General features: G+C 47.4%; 1 protein-coding gene across 2 annotated transcripts in view; it reads right to left on the reverse strand.

Annotated features, from left to right (window-relative positions):
- Positions 1-26,134, reverse strand: part of LOC138491110 (uncharacterized) — a 578,562-nt gene that overhangs the window by 174,893 nt on the left and 377,535 nt on the right. For both annotated transcript variants that reach the window (XM_069617434.1, XM_069617433.1), the window contains exons 72-77: positions 15,481-15,573; positions 12,563-12,804; positions 10,843-11,126; positions 10,466-10,740; positions 3,457-4,055; positions 621-1,200 (exon numbers count right to left, since the gene is read on the reverse strand). In XM_069617434.1, coding sequence (XP_069473535.1) covers positions 621-1,200; positions 3,457-4,055; positions 10,466-10,740; positions 10,843-11,126; positions 12,563-12,804; positions 15,481-15,573 — 2,073 coding nt within the window. The remainder of the gene's footprint in view (positions 1-620; positions 1,201-3,456; positions 4,056-10,465; positions 10,741-10,842; positions 11,127-12,562; positions 12,805-15,480; positions 15,574-26,134) is intronic.

Below are 26,134 nucleotides of genomic sequence, written 5' to 3' on the forward strand. Positions count from 1 at the left end.
CACAACATGGCCAGAGAATGCAATCAAATGCCATACTGGCAAGGCATTTTTTTTTGCTGGGGTGGGAAACCAAGAAATGGCTACACATGTGCCTTACACCTCGGCCATTTACACTTTGATTAGACGCCACCACCTCACCCCTTCTTGGGAATATGTGTCCTTTTTTTAAGAGGATGGATTAATCAGTAATTTCAACGTCATTCATTATTTCTTTGAAATGAACACTTGATGTTTTTCTAAAGTATGCATGAAGTGCTATGATCTGCCGAAGACACCCTCTACATGTTTTGCCATCCCAAGGCAGGGGAACATTTTCAAATCTGCAAGATGGCATTGCACCTTGGAGCCCTGGTCGTATTGTTCCCATTGCTCCGTCACAAGGTCTGCTTTTTTGGACAGTCCACACTGAAATATATGCACGGGCGTGTTCTCCCCACTTACTCCAGTCATGGCTCAGAAAGGATTCCATTTTAGATATAAAATGTGTTTTTCTTACAAATGAGAATGTGTGAATTACAGTGTACATTTGATAAAAGAAAAGAAAAACAGAACATGAAAGTCATTGAATGTTGAGTGATTGTGAACATTGCATGAAAGGTTACCCTTGCGAAGCTACTCACGGCAGAAAGTTGAGTTCCTCCAAGGAAGGATGGGCACTCCTGCGTGCTGGCACGCATCCGCATAGGCCTGCCAGGACATGCACAATGTTGCGCTGTCACCGCCCAGTGCGCAGAGGTCAAAGATGCAGCTCGACACATGGTTCTCCGGGCTGATCACAGAGTTGCAGATCCCAAAAGGCCCGTTTTGATTTATAATCTCTTCACAGAGTCTTGTGTAGTGTTGCTCCTCTTCAGGTGTGCATAGGGGACCTGCTGTGGGAGGAACCTGTGTTGGGTCAACTGTCCCACAATTTGGGTCATCATCTGGGACCTTCCAGCTGTTTCCGAGCTGGTTGGTGTTCTGAGCTTGTTGCCCATTGGGCATCATGGAATCATCCTGTCGCAGGTTATTGAAGTTTCCACACATGCCACAGGTCTTGTTGAAGTAAGTGGTTGGGAGCTTCACTTCCACGGTGTGGTCCGTGTCATAGGAAACGGTCAGCTTGAAATCCGTCTCCAGAACAGTGTATCGCCCACTCCTCTGTACTGTCACTGAGCCGCCAGCCAAAGTCCAGGGCACGGTTGTCCACATAGAATTCACCTATAGGCAGAAATGAAATATGTTTTATCTCAGAAAGGACCTTTACTCTGAGGTAGACTTGGAACTTCAATTACCCTTCCACCGGTTGATCCTCAGGCACACACATGGACTCATGCATGCATGTGCCATGTAACACCCTTTGTGGTGCCATTCACCCACGCTCGCCAACATTCTACCAACATGCATTGAGGACCAGTGATACATCAACACCATAAGAGGCCCGGATATAACACTTAGGACAAGACATCGGGCAATAGTGAAGCCAAGGAAGGGTAATGTACTGCGTGTGAGAGTTTCCCAAACTGTGTATGTGACATCTTCCAGAAGTGCCGCATTGTGTAATAAGGCAAGACATGGGCAGGAGGGAGACTCATGAAACCATGAGGCGGCAAATGATTGCCAAAGAAATATTGGAGCTCCATCTAACTAATGACTGAGTGTTGGCCTTCTTTGGAACAGGGACGTGTGGACAATGGAGGCAGAACAGACATTTTGCTACGCTTTGCTCAACTATTCCCTAACATTTCCTCAACCTGTGCTTGTGCTGGAAAGTTGATGAGAGGGAGTAGAAAGGATAGGCTTTGAATGAACATATCTATGACCATCAATCCCCAGTTGGCCGTACTGGCTCCAGACACTCATTGAACTCTTTGCTTGGGTCGATCCTATTCATTGATATCTGTAGCTGGTTTTGGCTATTCATGGTGTGCCTCTGGCGTGCCCGCATCACGTGCGAGCTGTGTCTATGATCTTTAGAGGGCAAGCTATGGTTCTAGCAAGGGGACGGTTTCCATTTGCAACACTAAAGAAATACTTATTTTCCTCGCACCTAAATGACGGCGATCTTTATCCCAAAGTGTTCCAATATTTCACACAATTAAAGTGCTTTAAAACAAGGTGCCTCAGAACAGAGTATACACTTATAATGTACCTTCCTTACACCTTCATTATCCTTTGCAAAGCCATTCCTCAAAGAACTCCTCAAACCGTCCGTAACCATTCACTAGCTTTTGCAGAGCCATTCCTCAAATAATTCCTCAAACCTTCCCCAATTAATGCTTTTTCAATCTTGTCTCAATTCCTACTCAACTATTCCCAAACGTGCCTTAATTATTTCCCAGCACTTCCTTGTCATAGCCATTTTTAAAACCTTCCAAACTCTTCTTTAAATGCTCCCCAAAGCTTCCTTAATATATTCTCACTGCTTTCTCAAAACCTTTTTAACTCTTCCACAGCACTCCTATCACACTTCTCCAACTCTCCATGCATTGTCTGGCAACACTTCTTCAAGCTTTAGATGACTCTTTCTCAGCCCGCACAATCTAGTGACTCCCACGGCCACTGAATGTGACAGAGGTTCTCACCTGAGGGGTGCAGCATAGACAGGGACTTGGGGAGAGAAGAAGCATCAATGCCCCCCCTTTCAGCAAAGGGTCATGGGAGCTGTCAATTGTGGCACAGAAGACAGCACACTAGTCATCAGAACGTAATAATGGATTTCCATGTCCACAGAGACAATGGGCTTCATTATACGTTTGGCTGTCCGGAAAGGGTGCTGGTACATTGCTACCGGCACCCTTTCCGGACAGCCATACTACAACAATGCCGGTAGGGGCCACAGATCTCCCAGCAGGCCTGACCTGCCGGGTTTTCAGGCCCCAACTGGCATGGTTGCCAATGAAGCACTGGCATGGTTAGCAATGGTGCCGGTGTTTCAGTGTCCCCATTCCCATAGGACTCCACGTGAATGGGGATTTACCGTTCCCACCGCCTGCCATAATATACCGGTAGCACAGAGAAGTCAGGTGGCATACACAGTGTTGCGGGGTCGCCGATAAGCCGCCGCCTAGCAGTGGGTTTTACCAACCAGCCCGTAATGAGGCCCAGTGTGTGGAAATAAGTTCATACACAGTATGAGCTAAAATCACAACACTTTCTTGGTTACATAGGACTTCATGTTGCCTTTTTGTCTCTAGGCTACTTATCTATGTGATTGCCTACTTTTGGTGTGTACTTTGACATTACCTAAGGTTCTGAGAGGATGAAGCGTTGGATGCAAAAACAGAATCACACCTGCTTTAAAACGACGTGTGACAAGTTGAGAAGGGCTGAGGGATTTACGAGAAATAAGAGTTGACTCTTGGCATAAGAAGCATTGTCCTCTTTGGGCCTGTGAAGGGTTGTACAAATGACTCTCAGAGAACCTAAAATATACTATGTTCAACAAGTCCAAAACAAAATGAGATGTATGCTCACCAAAACTCTATTTGGTTCATTCCTGATGATTTGTATGTGTTGACCGTAGACATGAACTATGACCTTCTGCACGTAGGAGACTGATGGGCGTCCGCGATGCTCGTTCTTAGCTTCCACATTGAAATACTGGAGTGACGTGGAGTTGGTGCAGAGCTTGGCCAGGGTGTAGGTGCAGAGGCCCATGAAGGCATGGTTCTGATTGTCGAATGTGCTGTAATGAGGATCGTTGTGGACTCTACAAATTCCGTAGGTGTGCGGAATGCAGCGAGGCACTCCATTTGCAATGCCACAGTACTGATCCTCTCTGCATGCATCATTGGTACAGACCAGGCTACTGCCTTGGGAGGGACAGCGGCACTTTCTGGAGCAGGTGCTGTCAGTCCAATGTTCAGAGCCCACTGGGTAGTGCTTGCCGTCCTCCCAACACCCACACTGAGATCTGGGGACACACTTGGCATTGTAGAGAAGATAGCCACTGTCACAGACACAGCCTTCAGTGCATGGACGACTGCAGGAGGAAGGAAAGCTTGGATTCACGCATGTTCCCGGACAGGCGGTGCCACACTGCTCATAGTGACTGTTGGCTGCACAGAGGATTGCTAAAAGAACAGCACAGAAAAGCAATGAGTAAGGTTAAACATGGCTTCAGTAAAAAAACAAATGATAAGTTATTTCATTGGCGTTGTTTTTTCAGATTAAGGTAATTCTATTTACTACTAGCAGATATTTTAGGCCACCTGCCCTTCTACAGGTGTGCTGCTATGATTCCTATTGGTGCATTACCAAATTCCATCTTTAAGTGCAGTGATGTCATGCTTGCTGCATTCTGCACTTTTGCATGGCTCCCTGCTCTCATGAGTGGTAGCAGCATCTGGTCATTTTTGCAGTCAAGAAATCACCCCTCTCCCTCCCCCATCAACCTTTAAGATTCTGACTAAACTATCTTAGTTTCTGATGAGTTCAAGCAGAAGAAACTGGAGCAATCCCTAGAAAGTCAGTGCAGTGCATGCTGGGAAGAGGCTTTATTACACCATGCAGGGATGTTACCAGCCACTGCCCAATTAGCCAACAATGGTCCTCAATAGAGTATGGAAGTACATCCATAATTTTTGTTTACTTTTACCGCTCCTTGGCCCTGTGAATTTACTGAAGGAATACGAGTGGTGGTAACGCAGTGTTAGTCCCCATTTTTGGAGTCCAAGGGAACCCATGGAGATTTTGGCAGATTAGTAGTGATTGGTCCATCTATTACGGTAAACCTGTAATTTATTTGGTTTTGGCAACTTTTTGTGGTGCACATTTGCTAAAACCATTGTTTCAAAAGAGAGAGAAAGAGGGAAATGGGGTTCTGAACTCAGAATATCTGGTTGGCATAGCAACCAGCAATGTCATGGCATGAAATGGCCAACTCACTAAAATTTATTTTTCTAAACAACTTCACTGTACTACCCAATGAGAAGCTCCCCAACAAGATTTGCTTCAATCAGTAGCTTTGTAAGTAGCAAGTCCACCGAGCTTTCCATTTCCCAGCTGCGTAGTGATTCGCCTTATTGGGCTATTTTGTTTATCTCGAGGCTGCCTCTCTACTAACACCCGCCCACCTCATGCCCACTCCCTCTGCCCCCACTCACCACCCTCTCTACCATCACCCACCCCACTCCCTCTACCCCCACCTGTCTACCCCCCATTACATCTGCTGGTTTGCTTATGTTTGGGCTATGTTGGGCTACATTTGACAAGTCCTCCCGAGGGTGCTTTGTTGTTCATGTTCCCTGCCCTCAACCAACTACCACCACTCAGCTACCGCTCCCCCACTCTCTCAAACCCCACTCACTCAACCACCCCACCCCCTCTCTCACTACCACACTCTACCCCAATCTCTCTACCCCCACCCACACTTCGCACACTCTACCTTCAGGCACCCACCCTAGCTCCATTCTCTCAAACTCCACCCACCCTAACCCCATTCTCTCAACCCCCATCTTACCCAGCCTACCCCCTCTCTCTCACTGCACCCATACCCATACTTTCCCCACTCTCTCTACCCCGCCCACCCAACCACCCTAACCCCACTCTTTCTACCCAACCCCACCCACCCAATCCCCACTCTCTACCCAAAACCACCCACCATACTCTCACTCGCTCTACCCCAATCCCCCACCTTACCCTCACCTCTCTACCCAAACTCACCCACCCTACTCCCTCTCTTTATTCCCCACTCTCACCTCCCCAACCCACCCACCCTACCCACACTCTCTCTATACCAACCAACCCTACCCCCACTCTCTTTACTCCACCATCCTCCATTATCTAATCCCCCAAACATCCTAAACCCACTGTCTATCCCCACCCACCGTACCCCCAGTGTATCTACACCCAACCACCCTACCCCCACTCACGCCTCCTACCCCCACTCTCTCTACCAACATCCACCCAACCTACCCCCTCTCTCACAACCACCAGCCACCCGCAATCTCTCTCTCTACCCCATCGACCTGCTCTATCACTTCTTCCTGTATCCCCACCCACCCTACCCCCTCTCTCTTTACCCCCACCACCCTACCCCCTCTCTCTTTACCCCCACCACATACTCTACCACACTCTCTCTCCAGCCACACTCACACTTCACCCTTCATTGCCCCTCCCAACCACCCTACTGCCTCTAGTCACCCAATACCCCCCCACCTACCTTAACCCCTCTCCCTATCCACTCTCATTCTCACACTCTCGCTTGAATTCTGTCCCTTTCTCGCTCATATTTCCTCTTGCTCATCATCAATGACACCCTCTATCAATGGCTTCCCCCCTTGCTCTATTCCCCTTCTCATTCTATTGCTCATAATCGATGGCGCCCTCTATCAATGTCTTCCTTCCTTGCTCTATTCCCCTGCTCATTCTCTTGCTCATCATCGATGGCTCCCTCTATCAATGGCTCCCTCCCTTGCTCTATTCCCCTTCTTATTCTATTGCTCATCATCGATGGTGCCCTCTATCAATGGCTTTTTCCTTTGCTCTATTCCCCTTCTCATTCTCTTGCTCATCATCGATGGCTCCCTCTATAATGGCTTCCTCCCTTGCTCTATTCCCCTGCTCATTATCTTGCTCATCATCGATGGTGCCCTCTATCAATGGCTTCCTCCCTTGCTCTATTCCCCAACTCATTCTCTTGCTCATCATTGATGGTGCCCTCTATCAATGGCTTCCTCCTTTGCTCTATTCCCCTTCTCATTCCCCTGCTCATAATCGATGTCGACCTCTATCAATGGCTTCCTCCCTTGCTCTATTCCCCAACTCATTCTCTTGCTCATCATTGATGGCGCCCTCTATCAATGGCTTCCTCCCTTGCTCTATTCCCCTTCTTATTCTATTGCTCATCATCGATGGTACCCTCTATCAATGGCTTCCTCCCTTGCTCTATTCCCCTTCTCATTCTCTTGCTCATCATCGATGGCTCCCTCTATCAATGGCTTCCTCCCTTGCTCTATTCCCCTTCTTATTCTATTGCTCATCATCGATGGTGCCCTCTATCAATGGCTTCCTCCCTTGCTCTGTTCCCTTTCTCATTCTTAATGCTCATCATCGATGGCACCGTCTATCAATGGCTTCCTCTCTTGCTCTATTCCCCTTCTCATTCTCTTGCTCATCATCGATGGCCCCCTCTCTCAATGGCCTCCTCCCTTGCTCTATTCCCCTCTCATTCTCTTGCTCATCATCAATGGCCCCTCTACCAATGGCTTCCTCCCTTGCTCTATTTCCTTCTCATTCTCTTGCTCACCATCAATGGGCCCTCTATCAATGGCTTCATCCCTTGCTCTATTCCCCTTCTCATTCCCCTGCTCATAATCGATGTCGACCTCTATTAATGGCTTCCTCCCTTGCTCTATTCCCCAACTCATTCTCTTGCTCATCATCGATGGTACCCTCTATCAATGGCTTCCTCCCTTGCTCTATTCCCCTTCTCATTCTCTTGTTCATCATCGATGGTGCCCTCTATCAATGGCTTCCTCCCTTGCTCTATTCCCCTTCCCATTCTCTTGCTCATCATCGATCACTTGAGGTAAACGCTCCACAGCAGGCCGGAAACCCAAAATTCGGTGTTGTTGTAAAATAGCAGTAATTTCATTGATATAAGAAAAAGTGGCAGCAATGGAACTACCTCCAGTTTTCGGCGCACGGTGAAGCCCATTGTGAAAACTTGTTGCCTGAAAGTGATTAAAAGCAAAAACAGTGCGGCCTATAGTGTGTGGCTCTATCAGAGTGTTTCAATCATGCGTCAGCTCTCTTTGTCAGACTTTAGGATATCATCAAGGGAGTAGCAGTCTGATCCCGTGCATAAGGAGAGCCCAGCCCAAAGTGCCAGGCAAATATCCTCTGGACAAGAGCACCTAGAGGAACAGAAACTCCAGAAGCCCTCAACAGACAAACAGCTGGGACACTTTACCTGTCAAATCCTTGCTTGTGTCTGTAACCGGTCGCATTACTTTCAAAGCTTACCAACGTCCGACAAGGTGGCTGCCATGCAACCCATCTTAAGAACATCACTGGTGACCCCAATATTCCAAACAACTCTCAGCCTTCACCCTCACTTCGTAAAGTTCTGGAATGGTGGGTGTGCAGCTGTATCACTACCTAAATCAAGTGCAATGGACTCTGGAATCCTCTCCGGCAGTCACTCACGCATATCGCCACCCTCCCTACATCAGCTCAGCGTTCCACAAATTCTTCCATCTAATTCTCATTGCTCTCCCGTCTGCCTTTGACACAGTGAATCCACCTCCTCTTCCTCTCTCTCAGACATCGGGTTCGGGGACACTGCCCTCGGTGCACCAACTCCTACCTCTCTCTGATTTCTCCTTCTCCATCCACATGTGGACATGGAGGCATGCACGCTGCTACTGGTGCAGCAATATTCCACGTGTTGCTGGAGGTTAAGCACAATGCTAATATCATTTATTTAGTGTGAAGGATGAGGGCAAGTTTGAGTGAGTGATTACGTTACTAAAGTGTCAAAACAAAAGGAATGGACTCTCGATACTTGACAGCGCAGATGCAGCCTTCAGTTGGGACCAAGAGCATCCCAGAGCGATATATACACAGGCACCAGGAGGAGATTTGATGAGGGAGAGCCAAGAATAGAGACGAATGATGGCAAAGCGTGGGTAAAGGAACAGTTCAAGTGGGTGAATCTTTCTTTCAAAAATAGAGAGGGTGGTGGTTCCATGTTCGTGGGGGTTCCAACTGGCAAAGCATTTGCCTACTCTTCTGATCATCCTGTGGGTTAGCGCTACCAGGAGGCACTTCTTTGCTGACCTTAGTTATGGGTAAGTATGGAGCGTACTGCCCTGGGCGGGGGAAATTCAGGGTCATACATTTAAAGACCATGTTAAGCCCACAAAGACAATGATTCTGTTAATGATATGATATGGCATTTATAACGCGCCTATACAGAAGTGTTTCAAGGCGCGACGAGGCAAAGGAGGGGGACAGAGGGACGACAGAGACACTGATCTTACTGGGCCAGGTGACATTGAGATTGCGCAAGTGCAGGAGGAGAAGGAGGGGCGGAAGGGAAAAGTATGAGGGGGGAGAGACGGAGTGCAGTACATAGGATAAAAAGGACATAGATAGAAACAATAATTAAGAACAATACATAAGAAGTGCGGCCAGCTGGTGGCAGGTGCAAAGGTAAGTGCAGGCATCAGGTCTCGAGTGCTGCTGGGAGGCTGTAGGGATACAGAAACAGCCCCAGAGTGCAAGGGTTGCCAGGGAGGCAGTGCAGATGTGCACCTGGCGGGGAGGGGACCTGGGCCCGGGAACAGAGGGTAGCCAGGCAACCAGTGCAGTTTCAGATTCAGCCAGGAGATCAGCAGGGGAGAGGAAGAGAGAAAGCAGAAGCAAAGAGGAAGGTTTTGAGGTGCTTCCGGAATCGGAGATGGTGCTCCTCAAGTTTCAGAGAGGCTTTTCCAGAGGGAGGCCCCAGCCGAGGAAAGAGATCTATCACCAACTCGTTGCTTGGAGAAGCGACTAACCCTGAGGGAGTTGGAGGTGGATCAGCAAAGAGCTCGAGAAGGAAGATATTTAGGAAGAGAGAGTTGAAGGTTTTGAGGCCCCAGCCCCAGAAGGCCTTGTGGACAATGCAGAGGGTTTTGAACTTAGTCCTTGCAGCCACTGGGAGCCAGTGCAGCGATTAACTAGTGAAGATTTCATGAATAACTAGTGAAGATTTCTTCTGACTTCAGAGATAGTCAGACCTGCTTTAGTGAAGGCCTAACCACAGCAATCTGGGTGCATTGTAGTTTGGACACCAGTTGTTATGTTATGTTGCCAGATGCCGGCTCCCCATTCAGGCTAGCGTGGGGTGGGATGGGGAATACTCAAGCCATGCCTTGAATGGGGCGTGTTTAGAAACTGCCTCCAAACATATGTATTTCATAGAAGGATGTCAGTGGAAGCCTCTCTGGCGTCTCTAAAACCAGTCCTAAAAGTGGATGCTTACACTTCATGATGATCTGGTCAATATGATTGATTGACAGGTGGGACAGTTTATATGTATACATGTATCACAGCACCAGGCTACTCTGCTGGATGGTTGTTTGCCAACAAAACTTGTAGCCTTTGGTCTGCAATAGCAACAACATCACATTACTGCACGTTGTGGGTTTGTGAGTCATATTGAACAAGTCAACCAAATGCATATGCAGGGGCAGGGAAGGGGTGCGGGGGAGGGTCTATGGGACAGGGAAGGAGTGAATGGGGGACCCCCATGACAAAAATAATGTGGTTGCACATGTCATGATCAAAGTGACTTGATAAAGCTTACAATGTGCAAACATGTCAAGTTGCAATCAGGTCGAACCATTGCATTTATCATGACTATGCCTACCGACAGAAAAACACCCCTTAAGCAATATTCAGGGAATCAACAAACAGCTACAAAATACAAAATCAAGGCAAGCAGTTATTTCTATATATCCTTTCGCCTTTGTTCAAAAAGTAACATGCTACTTACGGCAGAATGTGTCGTTCCTCCAGGGGTCTATGGTCACCCCCTGCGCTTGGCAGGCATCAGCGTAAGACTGCAGGCTCAGGCAGAGGGCGCCAGGGTCCAAGTGCGACTCACACAAGTCGTACGCGCAGTTAGTGAAGTAATGCGCTGGATTTATCACAGCATGGCACCGTTGGAAAGGGCCATTGCTGTCTATGATGATTCCACAGAAGCTGTTGCTTGCTATGCTTTGCTTTTCATCATCAGTGCATAGTGGGGTGTGAGGTCCTGTTGAACACCTGTTGACATACAATGATCTGTCAGTGGTTGTAGTAATTAAGACATGAGCCATGAATTATAAACAACGAAGATATTGATAGTTTGCCGCAAGAAGGACCCACCTGGTGTCATTGTCCACCTGCCAGCTGTTACCCAGACTGCTTGAATCCAGCTCCAGGCCTCCGTCTGGATTTAGGAAGTCGTCTGTGGCGTTTCCATTGTAATTCCCACACATGCCGCAGACCTTCTCTTTGTAGGTGCCGAGAAGAGTCACCTCCACCCTGTGGACCCCATCGAACCTGACCGTCAGGCCAAAGTCTGTAGTGACCATGACGTACTGTCCACTGCGGAAGACCTGGAGACCTGGTGGCCTTACTACAGGTACATGTTCTGATTGGCCGTTCACCTAAAATAGAAACAAACTTCAGTATCTACATATACATGAAAATACTCATCTGGGGTTTACACATGACAGCGATGATACTGGGACACAATCGGGCAATTTAGCTGACCCCCAATAAATCGGCCATGTTTGTACGCGGCAATCACGGATTCTCCTGATCCTCGGCTATATCCCATTTTTGGGACCGTACATCTAGCAACTGGTGAACATTATCAACATTCGACTCACCTCCTCGTTTCTACATTTCCGGAAGGAGCTCAAGACCCTCCTCTTCAAGGGATGGCTCATCGCAAAAACCTAGCTCCATAACCCATCCAGTCGCCCCCATACCTGAGGCTGGGTGAACTGCAAAGCACTCCCTTGCTACCCGATGCCAGGCCTGATCTCAATACTTTCCCTAATAATAAAAGAGCAAACCTTAAACTTTGTGTTTGGAACTTTTTTCTATGTTCACTTTTCTAGAGTTTTTACACAGCATTAAGTACATATGATGAAGTGATTATTTAAGTCTGGCTTGTCTTTACTGGCTAGCTCACCTTGCTGCTTGGTGTGACCGCAGGTGTTGCTACTGGAGAGCCTATGCTTATTTTGTCCTGCATTACTGAGACTGTGTCAATGCATGAAAATATTATTTTTATTCTAATTTCTTGTATTTGACTTTGATGTTAATCTGTTGCATGGTGTTTCAAAAACGGAACAAACCTTGTATACACTCCTGATGTAGTATTTTGAAAAGTACTGAAGACATTTAGATTAGAGATTTGCCTGCAAAACCTGCAAATTGATTTCCAAATTTCTATTGTTTGAAACAATGATGCTTGTTTTCATGCTGTGCGAAATGTCGATTTTTTTTGTACGTCTTATAACAATATCATCAGTTTACGTTTCTTATTTCTGAACCATAATTTCGATTTGAACGTCTTCTGTGGTAAAGTACAAATCTATTTCTGTCTGAGTGGATGGCTCACAGGTTAAGCGCTGCATTTTGCAAGTTAGAATCCTGCCAGTGCCAACTTAGTGCTTCATTCTTCTAAGGACAACAACTGGTTGTGTAAAACAGAAGTAGAATGTACCCTGAGATGCAATAAGCATAAAGAACATTTTTCTTTGCCTTGGTCAGTTGCCTGATATAAAATAAAAAATTCAAAAACACATACAAACAATTCAAACAGAAGAAGAGCAGATAATATGAAATAGTTACAGTGATGCGATAAAAACAAATATTAAGCCCAACAAAGTGTACGGACTTGCGTATAATTCTCACTTACACGGAAACGCCCACTTATGTACAGTACTTAAGGGATTGGTTTGTGCCACTGCAAACACTCCTCATTTGGTCTTCATTATCTTCATATATTTTGGAAAGAGCAAAGTCAACACCCAGGCAGTTGGGATGGACATCTGTGCATAGAGTGGGAAGAGACCTGACCAGCACCTACCTTCACCTGTCTGTCCTCCCCCAGGGTGACCCGGTATCCATACACATCCACGTGCACGTATTTGACGTACGAAACGTGCGTGTTCCCGCCTCGGTGCTCATTGGCTGCCTCGACGTTGAAGTAGGGGAGGGAGCTGTTGACGTCACACAGTCTGGATAAGGTGTAAGTGCAGTTCCCCATGAAATGGTGGGCTTGGTCATCAAAGGTGTAGTAGTGGGGGTCTCCCTCAGCCACACAGGAATCTGAGCCACAAGGGAAAGTTCACACTGTTAGTTCTTGCTCATTGGTGCAGCTTAAACAGGAATCAGGAATGCACTGATTATTATCATAAGCACCGTCGGCCATTTTGAAGTAAAGAAACTTGCAATTTAACATGAAGAAATACATGTGATAACATGTTTACTGGAAGAAAACAGAGTGGAATAAACAAGGCTGGCTGGAAAAATCTAGAGTATTTTAAACTATTTAAATAATTATCAAATAATGTTTAAAATCATTTCATAATTGCAGAAAGGTCGTTTTTAATATTAAAATGTAAGCTAATGCTGTGTACTGTGGTGTGCACCTCAGCTATGGAGGAAAATAATAAAGTTGTTTAATTCAAAGAAAATAATTCCTAATTGCCCCAAAAGTTATAATGCTATAATCAAAAACGTATTTTCTTATATGCCCGTGTTTGGATGTATATTAGTGTAATTGTAAAATAAAGTCAATGGCGTTTACATCATCGATTTGACCTTGTACGAAAAGAGTAGAGCGGCATGAAATGGCTACCGGCCACATGACATGCTTTGAGGAAAGGAGTGGATTATCAAGGCAGCGGGTGGGTTATAAGGGAAAGATTTGGTCATGTGGGGAATCCAGGTTGAAGAAGTTCCTGAGAATAGGCCCCTCCTTGCTCAATTAAGGGAACACTGTCTTTGGTATGTGTCGGTTGCTTTGTCAACTTGAGTTTTATGAGGGTGTTTTCTAACTTTGTCATGCATTGTCCATAATATTATCTTTCAGGTTCCATTTTTGCATCACTTACAGACTTCGGATTCTATAGAAACGGAGAAACAGACAATATGGCAGAAGATAAGGGAACACAAGTTCATGTTCATCATGTGTATGGCCACGCCCACTCATGACACACAGATGGCACAGTGACTTCAGGCCCGCCCCTGATTTTACAGGTACTGTTAACACTCAATCGCCCCACTGCCGCTTCCTATGCAGATATGCAAGTAGGAGTGTGATATCTAGACTGATATCACTCATGTGGAAGAACCACTGTTTTTCAATGAAGTAGAGGGTGTTGCGGTGACATCTCCTGAGAGACTGTGTCCAGCAAGTACTACTCTTGGTTGCAACATCAAGATGTAGACCTACTCATCCACAGGTAGTGTTCCCCCTTCACCTATGTACACGACACATGTTAATATTCTTGAGTGTCTACTCTCTGGAGGAGACAAAGTCTCATGGATGCATTGCTGACTCTGAAACTAGGGGGGGGGATTCAATGCTAACAATGACTTTCCCACTCTACCACATTTTGTGATCAAAATCACGTCTTCCTCCGGTACCTTAGTTTACATTTCTATGGGACTAGGAAGTGCTTGGCGAGTGCTTACCGCTGATATCAAGTAATATGTGAAACTCAGGCATTTAGGTAGGATTTGAAGGTTAGACCTCCCCATGCTTGTCTACTGCACATAGTCTGTCTTTTTTTTCAGGACACTTGCCTGGCAAGGGACGACAATCTGGCAGAAGAATCACTAGGACTAATGTGTTTGTACCTTGCTATGAAAATTTGCTGTGACATCTTCAAGCAAAGCCGATTGTAGCATCATTAAGCCTCATTATGACCCTGCCGGTCCGGTAAAAAAAGTGCTGGTATTAACATATACCAGCAGTTTACACACCAGCAGAGTACAAGTACGCCGGTAGAGGTTACCAGACTCACCTCCAGCCAAGAGCTGGAGCTAACTCAGGTCCACACCGGCATACAACAGCCGATATTCTCGGCAACGGTATTGCCAGTGCAGAGAATTCCGGCACATACCCCCATGGGGGTGCTATGAAACTCCATGGAATGGGGATTTACCGGCAGTTCCGCTGTCTGTAATATCCCAGTATTGCCGGGATATCAGGCGGTGGAAATGGTAAGTTCAGACTTGCAATCAGGCCCATTGATTGCACCGAACAACCAAACGCCAATGAAGTGGAAGGTCCTATTTTCTAAAAGTGGTGCACGTGACCAACATCGGGGAGCACTTACCAATTCTAGGAGAATGTGTAAAATGTTGCCTCTGTCGTGGTCAGTCTACCTCTGAGGGGGAGAAATCAAAGCTGGGTTTATTTTAGCTAACAGTTTGGGAGGATGACACTATGTCAGACAGAATGACACAGTATGATCTGCCGGCAGAGCCCAGGCTACCCCAGGCATCTTTCCTGATTTGCTAAAGTCGTTGTTAGCATTCAAAGCCCCGGGAAGGGCTTCAGGGTAGCCGGTAATGGCAGAGCTGCTATGCACCATACTTGGAGTATTGCTCAATGTAGCAGGATTACAACTCAGTCGAACCCATATAATTGAACAAAGGATGACAGGCGCTTCCCCCCAAACATGCCAGAGGGATAAACAAAGCCTGACTTCTAAGTCTGTGGACACCTGATTTTCATCCAAAGCTCTCGGGCCAAACTGAAGACAAGGCCATTTTAACTGGACCATAGAGACACATGTAAATTAGAGAAGCTGAGTAAGAATAGGATAAAAGGTTCACTGAAAGAATGTGACTAAAGACAGAGGAAGGGAGGTCTTTCGAATGAGCAGGAGAGAGTGTCTGGCTAATGAAAACATCAGGAAGGAGAGGATATGAGGGGGTTCTCATGAAGGACGATGAAAGTTAAAGTGGGTCACTCTCACACCCAATAATCACCTGATTCAAGGACTGGAGTAGGTGTCACTGTTGAAGTTGTTGTGGTGGTGATGCGGGTGGCTGGACTCGAACTGGTGGCTGGAGTAGATGGATCTGTATTAAAAACAAGACAATAGTTTCAGTGCAGTTGCAGGTTGTTAACACCACCCACAGCCCCTTAATCAGGATCCACGTCTGTGCATGCTCTCTCGCTCACACAGGGAGGCAAACTATACCCTGCAAATACGTGGATGGTTTTGAATGAATCTTAAACTCTGACATTGCACTGGAAAACCTTCCAAACCACCATTTTTATCAGGCAGCGGAAATGGTAGGTGTAGACTTGGAATCAGACCCATTGATTGCACCGAAAAACCAAAAGCCAATGAAGGAACAAGTTACTTACCTGTAACTGTTGTTCTCCAGCATGGGTCTGGCATGGATTCACATGCTCATGAATATTCCCCGTCATCAAGCTGGAAAGCCTCCGTAAAGAAAAAATCTGTTTCAGTTTCATTTGTGAACTGTCTTTCTCCTAAAAACCATTCACTGAGCTCTGGGTCATACTGCCCCAGCCAATGACTGCCCTCTACCTAAGCCCCTCCTCTGGCAGCCATCTTCAGATTTGGTAGCACGTAAAGTGGCAGTAGGACCGAGAGAAGAGCCACAGAGGGGCAGGCGGGAGTGTTCGCATGTGATTCCATGCCGGACCCATGCTGGAGAACAACAGTTACAGGTAAGTAACTTGTTCCTTCTCCAGCATCGGTCTGGCATGGATTCACATGCTCATGAATAAAGAATACATAGCAGTACACACATGCACAACTACGGGAGGTGGCAAGGCTCAACATTAAGCATCTCTTACCTCCTCACCAGGCCCACCTTCAAGCGAACAGGTTGCAAAGCACTGCTTGGCTGACTCTAGACTCCTCCCTGGAATCCCTGTCGATGCAGTACATTTTGTGAAGGTGTGCGTCGACCTCCACGTAGCAGCCCTGCAGATGTCCAGTGATCACTCTGGTCGAATGGGCTCTCGGATGGCCAAGCAACGGTCGATTTGCCAACCGGTGGTAATGGGTGATGCAGCCAAAAAGCCAACTGGAAATAGAAGCCTTGGATAGGGTCTTCCCATAGTTCACAGGGCCAAAGTTCACAAAAAGTTGTGACGTCTTCTGAAAACTCTTTGTGCGGTCCACGTAGAATTCCAGCGCTATAGCCACATCTAGCAAGTGCAAAGTGCTTTGAGCCAGCGACAAAGGCGTCAGAAAAAACACAGGTAACACCAAGGGCTTGTTTAGATGAAAGTCCAACGGCACCTTGGGCATGAAGGAGGGGTGCGTCCTGAGCACCACCCTTGTGTAGTGAAAAGTCAAGTAAGGTGGCTTACAGGACAGGGCCTGAATCTCACCCACCCGTTGTGCAGAGGTGATGGCCATGAGGAACGCTGTCTTCCACGACAAGAACTTCAGTGGAACTGTCTGCATAGGTTCAAATAGAGGGCCCATGAGCCTAGTCAGCACCACATTGAGTTCCCCCTCTGGGTCTGGAGCCTTCACCGGTGGAAATGAACGTAATAGTCCTTTGACGAATTCCTTAACCAGACGGTGTGACCACAATGACGACCGTCCCAGAGATCTGATGTAGCGGGAGATAGCCGCCAGAGGAACTTTGATGAAGGCATGGGCCAGTCCTGCTTTGGCCAATGACAGCAAATATGGAAGCACCTGCGGAGCCATGACTCATAGAGGGTCGATCTTCTGTTCACAGCACCAAAAGGCGAACCTCTTTCATTTATGTCCGTAGCATTTTAGAGTAGACAATGCTCTGGCTTTGGCAAGCATGTTCTTGCAGTCCACCGGGAGATCATAACCCCCAAACTCTAACGCTGCAGAAGAAAGGACTTCAGGTTCAGCGATCTTGGGTCGTGGTGCAGAATTGCGCCTCCTCCCCTGGCAAGAAGATCTGCGACCACCAGAAGATTGACTGGAGGGGGCGCTGACATGCTGAGAAGGTACGGGTACCAGATCTGCCTCTGCCACGCTGGTGCGACGAGGATCACCCTGCAACGGGACCGTCCGAGTTGCAGAAGCAACGGCACAGAAGGGAACGCATACAGAAACAGGCCATCCCAGGGGAATGAGAATGCGTCCTCCATGCTCCCCGGCTGGGGAAACCTGCTGGTGAACCTCCGGAACTTGGTGTTTGTCGCTGTCGCAAATAGATCAATCTGGGGAATGCCCCATCTGCGGAACAGGTGGTCCACTTGGTCCTGTCGAAGTTCCCACTCGTGGCAAGAGCGTCCCTCCCTGCTGAGAGAGTCGACGACAGTATTCTTTACTCCTGCCAGATGAAACAGAATGAGGAACATCCCCTGGGTGACGGCCCAGTGCCATAGGTCCTGCAACTCTTTAAAGAGTGCCGGGATCTGGTGCCCCCCTGCTTTCTGATGTAAAACATTGTGGTGGTATTGTCTGTGAAGACCCTCACCACCTTGCCTTGAGGGACGGAAGAAAGGACTTGAGGGCCCAAAACACTGCCTGCAGCTCCAGCACATTGATGTGCAGCGTCTTCTCCTCCGGCAGCCACAGGCCTCTGGCGTGAAGACTTCTGGTGTGAGCTCCCCATCCGTCCAGGGAGTCGTCCGTCGTGACCATTTCCTGGTGCATAGGGGTCTGGAAATCCACGCCTCCGGACAGATGAGCGTGCACTCCCCACCAACTTATCGCTCGACAGAAGCTCTCGTCGAGGGTGATCTTATCCTGGAAGCTTCCCGACACTTGTATCCAACGGTGTTCTAGGAACTCCTGCAGTGGGCACATTCATAACCTGCATAGCCGGATGAGATAAATGCATGATGACATCATGACGAGCAGAGACTTAATGGTCCTCACTGTGGCGACCTTTAGTGCCAAGAACCGTTGATCCTTGCCCAAGATGGCCTCTATCCTCTCCTCTGATGGTGACGCCAGGCAGAACACAGCGTTGAGTCGGGATCCCAGAAACAACACGTCCTGCGGCAACGGAGTCAAGTAGGACTTTGCATAGTTCACCGAGAACCCCAGATCCACCAGCAGGCGGACGGTCCTCGCAGTGTGTTTGACAATGATGTCCCTCGAGCTGGCCCGGATGAGCCAGTTGTCCAAGTAAGGGTAGACATGCATCCCTTGCAGCCACAGCTGCGCTGCCACCCGCACCAGGCACTTGGTGAAGACCCTTGGTGCCGACTTAAATCCGAAGGGGAGAGCCTTGAATTCGTAATGCTTCCCCTGAACTACAAAGCGCAGAAACTTGCAGTGTCCCTTGTTAATTGGGATGTGGAAGTATGCATCCTCCAAGTCCAGCGATGACAGAAATTCTCCCTCTTCGAGCTGTCCAAGCACATGCTGAAGAGTGACCATCTGGAATTTTTGGGACTTGGTGTACTTGTTTAGTCCCCGGAGGTCGAGGATAGGCTTCCAGGCCCCGGTCTTCTTCTTCACGAGGAAGTATCTTGAGTACACTCCGGAGCCACAGAGACGCTTTTGGACGAGCTCTATCGCGCCTTTCTTTAGCATGGCCCGCACCTCCAGCAGCAGCTTAGGGATGTGGTTTTTCTGCCGGGCCACAGGTGGTATTAGGGGACACTTCCATTGAAATTCCAGGTTATGTCCGTGTGCGAGAGCATCCAGCACCCAACTGTCGGTGGAGATGGTCTTCCACATGCTGACGAAGTTTGCCAGCCAGCCGGCCTCCCACCGGGTTTCACGGGTGAGGGCCCAACACTGTTTGGCAGAATTATATGTAGTACCCTTTGGGAACACCACACATAATTAAGACTACAAGTGACAGCACAATTTCACCTTTGGTACAAGCCTGTACTACACAGTAAAGTGGTAGCAATGGCTGAGCAGCCAGACTTATCTCAAGAGTAAGTGAGCAGTATCAATAGTTACACAAAGGACAGCAATTACTATGATTCAAACAAACACTGACTCAAGGTTTCTGAGTAAAAGAATATACATTTATTTACACATCAGTTGTAAAACATTTCACTAAAGTAAAGCAGTTGAAAAATCACGTAACTAATACACTACACCACACCCAATAGATTCTGGACAAATTAGGCTCAAAATGAAGTGTGAGCAAAATGGCACTCCTGCAACTTAAAAGAAGGGAAAGACAAAGTTAGGCAAGAAATTAACAACACCAACAGGTGAGTAAGAAGAGCAATCTAGAAAAAGGATCTACAGTCAGATTCAAGGGACCGGGCCCAAAGTCAATGGAACAGAGTCTTTGCTCAAGATCACACAGTTCAGGGTAGTTTGCAGTTAAGTTTTTGCCAAGAGTTCAGAACGAAGTTGGTCAGACAAAAAGTTAGTTTAAAGAGTGGAGAAGGACAAGCCCTCGGATTGGCAAAAGGTTTCACACACTTTCACCGCGGCTGGACGAAACGAACAACCGGATTTGAACAGTACCTTAGATGAAGAAGAAGCCTGTAGCTGAGGCGGACGTTCCTTGCACGTCCTGCAGACTCACGGTTCCTGAAGTGACTGTCGGAGTGACACAAAGTAGGAAGACTAGAAGGTCCTGCACTGCTCAGGGAAGAAACCAGCAGCAGAGCAAAGCAACGAATAAAAGGTGCGCTCCTTAAAACGCAAGCAGGGTCCGGTCCTCCTGGCTATCCGGTTCACTGTAGCTCTGTACAGCAAATTCGACCAGAGAAGCGAGGCCTGACGAGCAGTTTGGTAAACTGGTTGTTCCCACCAGCTCAAGGGGAGAAGATTCCTTGAAGATCTTCCCTGTCGTTGGAGTATGAAGATTCGGACCTGCAGCAGTGCTTCACTGTGCGGTTGAGTCGTTGTAGGGGTCCTCTTCTGTCAGCTCCTCTTCGGTTCTTTCGTTCCAGTGGCGACTCTGCTTTTCCAGACCCAGAAACCTGCTTTTTATGCAGTTTTCCCCATTCACACATCCAGGCTGTCAATCACACAGATTTCGAAAGAGACGGTTGCATTAGTCCAGCCTAGAGAGAATCAGAGCTCTAGAGACAGTGAGCTTCTGAGGCAAGGAGAGGAAAGGAAGATGGGGTAAGGCACAGTGCTCAGTAGGCTTGGTAAAATGAGGTTCTTCACAGAAGGTCTTTTCTGTCTATTCTGATTGGTTACTTGGCAAAGGGCATGATTTAGTTTAGGCGCAAACCATTTCACTGCGGTGGCTGTGTCCAAAGTTTCATAATGAGGTTGCTGGAAATTAGGGCAAGTGCGCAGCACCCACCACCACCCCACTCATCCAATTCAGGGTGTAAGTATGCATCCAAATGATAGTAGAGGTTTTAGAGGCCTCAGGAATAATGGTTCCATGGCCTTAGGTCTGTCCAACTTTACGCATTTGCATCAGTGCATTTGCAGTTGTGCATTTACATATGTGCATTTGCATCCATTTATTTGCATCAGTGTATTTGCATGTATGAATTAGGATTGTTTTCTGAATGGGTGGCAAGCCCCCGCAACCTCCTTCCTTGTTATTTTCTCTATGGCACCCTATCCTTTATTTACATCAGTGTGGCTTGTTCCCTGAAAAATGAGCAAATCCCTTGTAAATGCACAGCCACAAATGCACCGATGCAAAAGCATAAGGATGAAGACACAGTAATGTAATACTAGGTCTTCATAATTATAAACAAAACTTAAAATCGAGTTAAATAAATGGAGTCACGAGTGGGGTGTGTATCTGGTGCAGCAGAGAGGCTGCATCTCCTCTGGGAGTAGAGATCCATGCTGGGAAATGTAGGCCCCTGATAGGCTGATGCCAAATGGACCAGCCGCCACGAAGAGTGGCACCAATCCCAGTGCTACTAATGTATTGCTCTGTAATGAAGAAGGCATCCTGTGAGGTGTATGAATCAATGGTACAAAGGGAGCAAAAGCCCACCGATTTGGCCAATTATTAAAAACCAAACAAGCAAGCACTGATAAGTCCAATAGGTCTGGCTTTATGTAATGCCGCTTGCATTGGCATAGGTGCATCTACAGCCATAGTGTGTCCAGCAGCAGATGCCTACCTTCAGAAGATGATGCCATATGCAAGGGTGCATGCAGCCTGGTATGATACCATGAGGTAGTGCCATGCCGCGGCAGGTGCACCCTCAGTGGCACAGGTGCCACAAAGTACACTCATCTGCAGTCCATCTCTGCCGGGCCCAGCCTTGTGTGCCAGGTAAAGAAATCATGTGACCAGGTGCAGCTCATTTGTCAAATACAGTCTTGTATGTTAGATATGGCTCAACTTGCAGACATGCACTCACATACAAAGCCACGTTTGGTAAAAAACGACCTAATTACTCCAAAAACATGCCAGCGTTTGTACTCCTTCCCAAAGTACACAGAACCCACAGGAATACATTTCTGAGAGTGCAGTCTAGCCTTTCAGTGCAGATGTTCACACGCGTTCTAGAACAGGTATCTGCAAACTGCAGCTGTCCAGATGTTTTGACTATGACTTGCATGACTCCTCACAATTGACTTTGCTCACTAGGGTGATCCATTTACTATGCTTGCTAGGGATGATGGGAGTTGTAGTTCAAACCATCTTGAGAGCCGAAGGTTGCAGACTTCGGTCCTAGAAAACACTATCTAATGCCTCAGAAAGGCCCGGAAGAATACATGCACCACATTGCACTCTGTAAGGAAGGCATGGTTATCCGAAGCACAACAGACACAAGGGGCCTCATTACAACTCAGGCGGTAAGGGGTTTACGGCGCCGTAAACAGCGCCGACCCTTACCGCCTGAGTACGAGGTCCCTTAGCGCCATGGCGGATTTAACACCTGCTTTTAGCAGGTGTTAAGATCCATGGCGCTAAGGGACCATGGAGTTAATTACGCCACCGTAATTTACGGTGGCGTAATTAACGCCTTCCCCACTCCCATTATGCCCTATGGGGCAAAAATGGGAATGGGGAAGGGTAAATGGGGATTGGGGACTTACCGCCCCGCCAAACTCGGAATGGGGCGGTAAGTCCGCCAACCACCATGGCGTAAACGTAGTTTACTCCATGGTGGTAAAGTCACGGCCCAGGCGGTAACTTACCGCCTGGGTCGTAATGAGGCCCAAGGTGTATATTCCAAGGGTGTTTATTAAACAGTTTAAGAATGAGAAAAACGCCTAATCTAAGCCTAAATCTAAGATGGGAGCAAGCTACAACCATCAAAAGAAAGAAAACGCTGTCCTAGTGGTGCTGTGTCAAAACAATATTGCCTATACTAAAAAACCTATTGCCAAATACTTACTCTATATAACAAAAGAGTGTGGGACAATGATATGTATAACAAGAGAGTTTAGTACAAACTGAAATGTCCAAAGGGGTTTCGGTAGTTCAGGACTGCTGGACTAGTGCACGCCCTTCCCCACGTTGCATCACGGGACAAGGCGGAACAGTGTCATGACTCTGAGCACCCCTTGAGTCTATAGGCACCAGGAAGCCGTTTCTTCAGAAAAGACTGGATCCCTTGAATCAATGTCTTTTGCTTGGCGTCACAAAACTTTCCCAAGCTTCCTCGTGATACCCCCTTCGTTTGGTTCACCTTCGTCTTTACACCACTGTTCAGTCACTTTAACAAAATACGGGATTCGCTCCCCTTAGCTTTCACTTGACATCTCTCTGTCGGGTTCACACTTGCCTTTGCAACTTTATCACAATGCAGGATTCTCTCCCCTCTCTCTCTCTTGGCATCCCTCCATCGGGTTCACACTTGCCTTTGCAACTTTATTACAATGCAGGATTCTCTCCCCTCTCTCTCTCTCTCTTGGCATCCCTCCATCTGGTTCACACTTGCCTTTGCAACTTTATTACAAGGCGGGATTTGCTCCCCTCTCTCTCTCTCGTGGCATCCCTCCATCGGGTTCACACTTGCCTTTGCAACTTTATCACAATGCAGGATTCTCTCCCCTCTCTCTCTCTCTCTTGGCATCCCTCCATCGGGTTCACACTTGCCTTTGCAACTTTATTACAAGGCGGGATTTGCTCCCCTCTCTCTCGGCACCCCTCCATCGGGTTCACACTTGCCTTTGCAACTTTATCACAATGCAGGATTCACTTCCCTCTCTCTCTCTCTTGGCATCCCTCCATCGGGTTCACACTTGCCTTTGCAATGTTATCACAATGCAGTATTTTCTCCCCTCTCTATCTCTCTTGGCATCCTTCCATCGGGTTTACACTTGCCTTTGCAACTTTATCACAATGCAGGATTCGCTCCCCTCTCTCTCTCTTGGCATCCCTCCGTCGGGTTCACACTTGCCTTTGCAACTTTATAACAATGCAGTATTTGCTCCCCTCTCTCTCTCTTGACATCCCTCCGTCGGGTTCACACTTGCCTTTGCAACTTTATAACAATGCAGTATTTGCTCCCCGCTCTCTCTCTTGACATCCCTCCGTCGGGTTCACACTTGCCTTTGCAACTTTATAACAATGCAGTATTTGCTCCCCTCTCTCTCTCTCTTGGCATCCCTCCGTCGGGTTCACAGTTGCCTTTGCAACTTTATTACAAGGCGGGATTTGCTCCCCTCTCTCTCTCTCTTGGCATCCCTCCGTCGGGTTCACACTTGCCTTTGCAACTTTATTACAAGGCGGGATTCGCTCCCCTCTCTCTCTCTCATTGCATCCCTCCGTCGGGTTCACACTTGCCTTTGCAACTTTATCACAATGCAGTATTTGCTCCCCTCTCTCTCTATTGACATCCCTCCGTCGGGTGCACACTTGCCTTTGCAACTTTATAACAATGCAGTATTTGCTCCCCTCTCTCTCTCTTGGCATCCCTCCGTCGGGTTCACACTTGCCTTTGCATATTTATTACAAGGCGGGATTTGCTCCCCTCTCTCTCTCTCATGGCATCCCTCCGTCGGGTTCACACTTGCCTTTGCAACGTTATTATAATGCGGGATTCACTTCCCTCTCTCTCTCTCTCTTGGCATCCCTCCGTCGGGTTCACACTTGCCTTTGCAATGTTATCATAATGCGGGATTTGCTCTCCTCTCTCTCTCTCTTGACATCCCTCCGTCGGGTTCACACTTGCCTTTGCAACTTTATAACAATGCAATATTTGCTCCCCTCTCTCTCTCTTGGCATCCCTCCGTCGGGTTCACACTTGCCTTTGCAACTTTATCACAAGGCGGGATTCGCTCCCCTCTCTCTCTCTCATGGCATCCCTCCGTCGGGTTCACACTTGCCTTTGCAACGTTATTATAATGCGGGATTCACTTCCCTCTCTCTCTCTCTCTTGGCATCCCTCCGTCGGGTTCACACTTGCCTTTGCAATGTTATCATAATGCGGGATTTGCTCTCCTCTCTCTCTCTCTCTTGACATCCCTCCGTCGGGTTCACACTTGCCTTTGCAACTTTATAACAATGCAGTATTTGCTCCCCTCTCTCTCTCTCTTGGCATCCCTCCATCGGGTTCACACTTGCCTTTGCAACTTCATCACAATGCAGGATTCGCTCCCCTCTCTCTCTCTTGGCATCCCTCTGAAATACGAGAGTCGAAGGAGGTATGTTTTGCTAGGAAGATTTCTTTTTTGTACAGGACCGCTAGTTTAGTGAGTTTGATTTTATTGGCTACTGATGGGACTTGTTTCCATGTAGCCTCACAGTTTCTTTTTTGCTGTCTTAGGTTTTTAAGGAATGGTGTATACCATTTGTTCAGATGCATTTTGGGCTTGCTTGATCTGAGTTTGAGAGGGGCGATTAAGTCCAGGGAGGTAGACATAATTTTATTATATTCCTCAACCAGAGTCTCAGGATCCAAGTTGTCGGGGAGTGTGTTGAGTGTAGGGAGTAAGTTCGGGATGAGTCTCTCCACAGTGATGCTCTTTTTAGTTCTCGTGAGTGTGGGTGGAGCCCTACTAGTCGGCATGGATAGAGGTCTAGTGGTGGAGAGCGAGAACAATACCAGGTTGTGGTCAGTCCAGGCAAGTGGTGAGATGTCGGTAATGTTAGCTAGACAATTATAGTCAGCCACCCAGTCGAGTATTCTACCTTTGTCATGGGTAGGTTTCATACTTCTTTGGGTGAATCCTAGTTCAGTAAGGGTATTGAACGTAGTGATGGCAGGTTGGTCTTCAGGGTCATTAAAACCCATGTTAAAGTCTCCGAGGGTGAGTACTTGAGTGGAGTTTTTAAGGTTGGTGGATAAGATAGTATTAAAATCCTCATCAAATGTGCCTATTGGGCCGGGAGGGTGATAGATCACATGGATGTTGAGGGTTTGGGCATTAGTAATGGGAACTTTGACTGAGAGTAATTCGCAAGAGGAGACATTGATGGTGGTAGCTAATCTCATAGTAAGACTGCATTTGTGAATAATGGCAACACCTCCTCCTCTAGAGTTGGGTCGGTCTTGTCTCAGGATAGAATCATTTTCTGGGACTGCAAGCATGAGCATAGGGCCTGCTGCTGGATGAAGCCACGTCTCTGTGATAGCAAGGAGGTCAAGGTCTTCTTTAAGAATCAAGTCTGCAATTTCTGTTGCATGAGCTACTAGTGATCTAGCGTTGATCAGGGCTCCCTTAATTTGGGGGCTCACTGTAGTTGTTGAGGTTGTGGTGGGAGTAGATTCCTGTGTAATTTTGGTATTGCTCTAGTTAGTGGGATAGTGTGGAGGTTTATTGTGGTGATTCTGAGGTGATTTAGGTTTAGGGGTGTTTAG

Source organism: Ambystoma mexicanum, chromosome 10 (assembly GCF_040938575.1).
Source record: "Ambystoma mexicanum isolate Mex_15411 chromosome 10, UKY_AmexF1_1, whole genome shotgun sequence".
NCBI lineage: Eukaryota > Metazoa > Chordata > Amphibia > Caudata > Ambystomatidae > Ambystoma > Ambystoma mexicanum.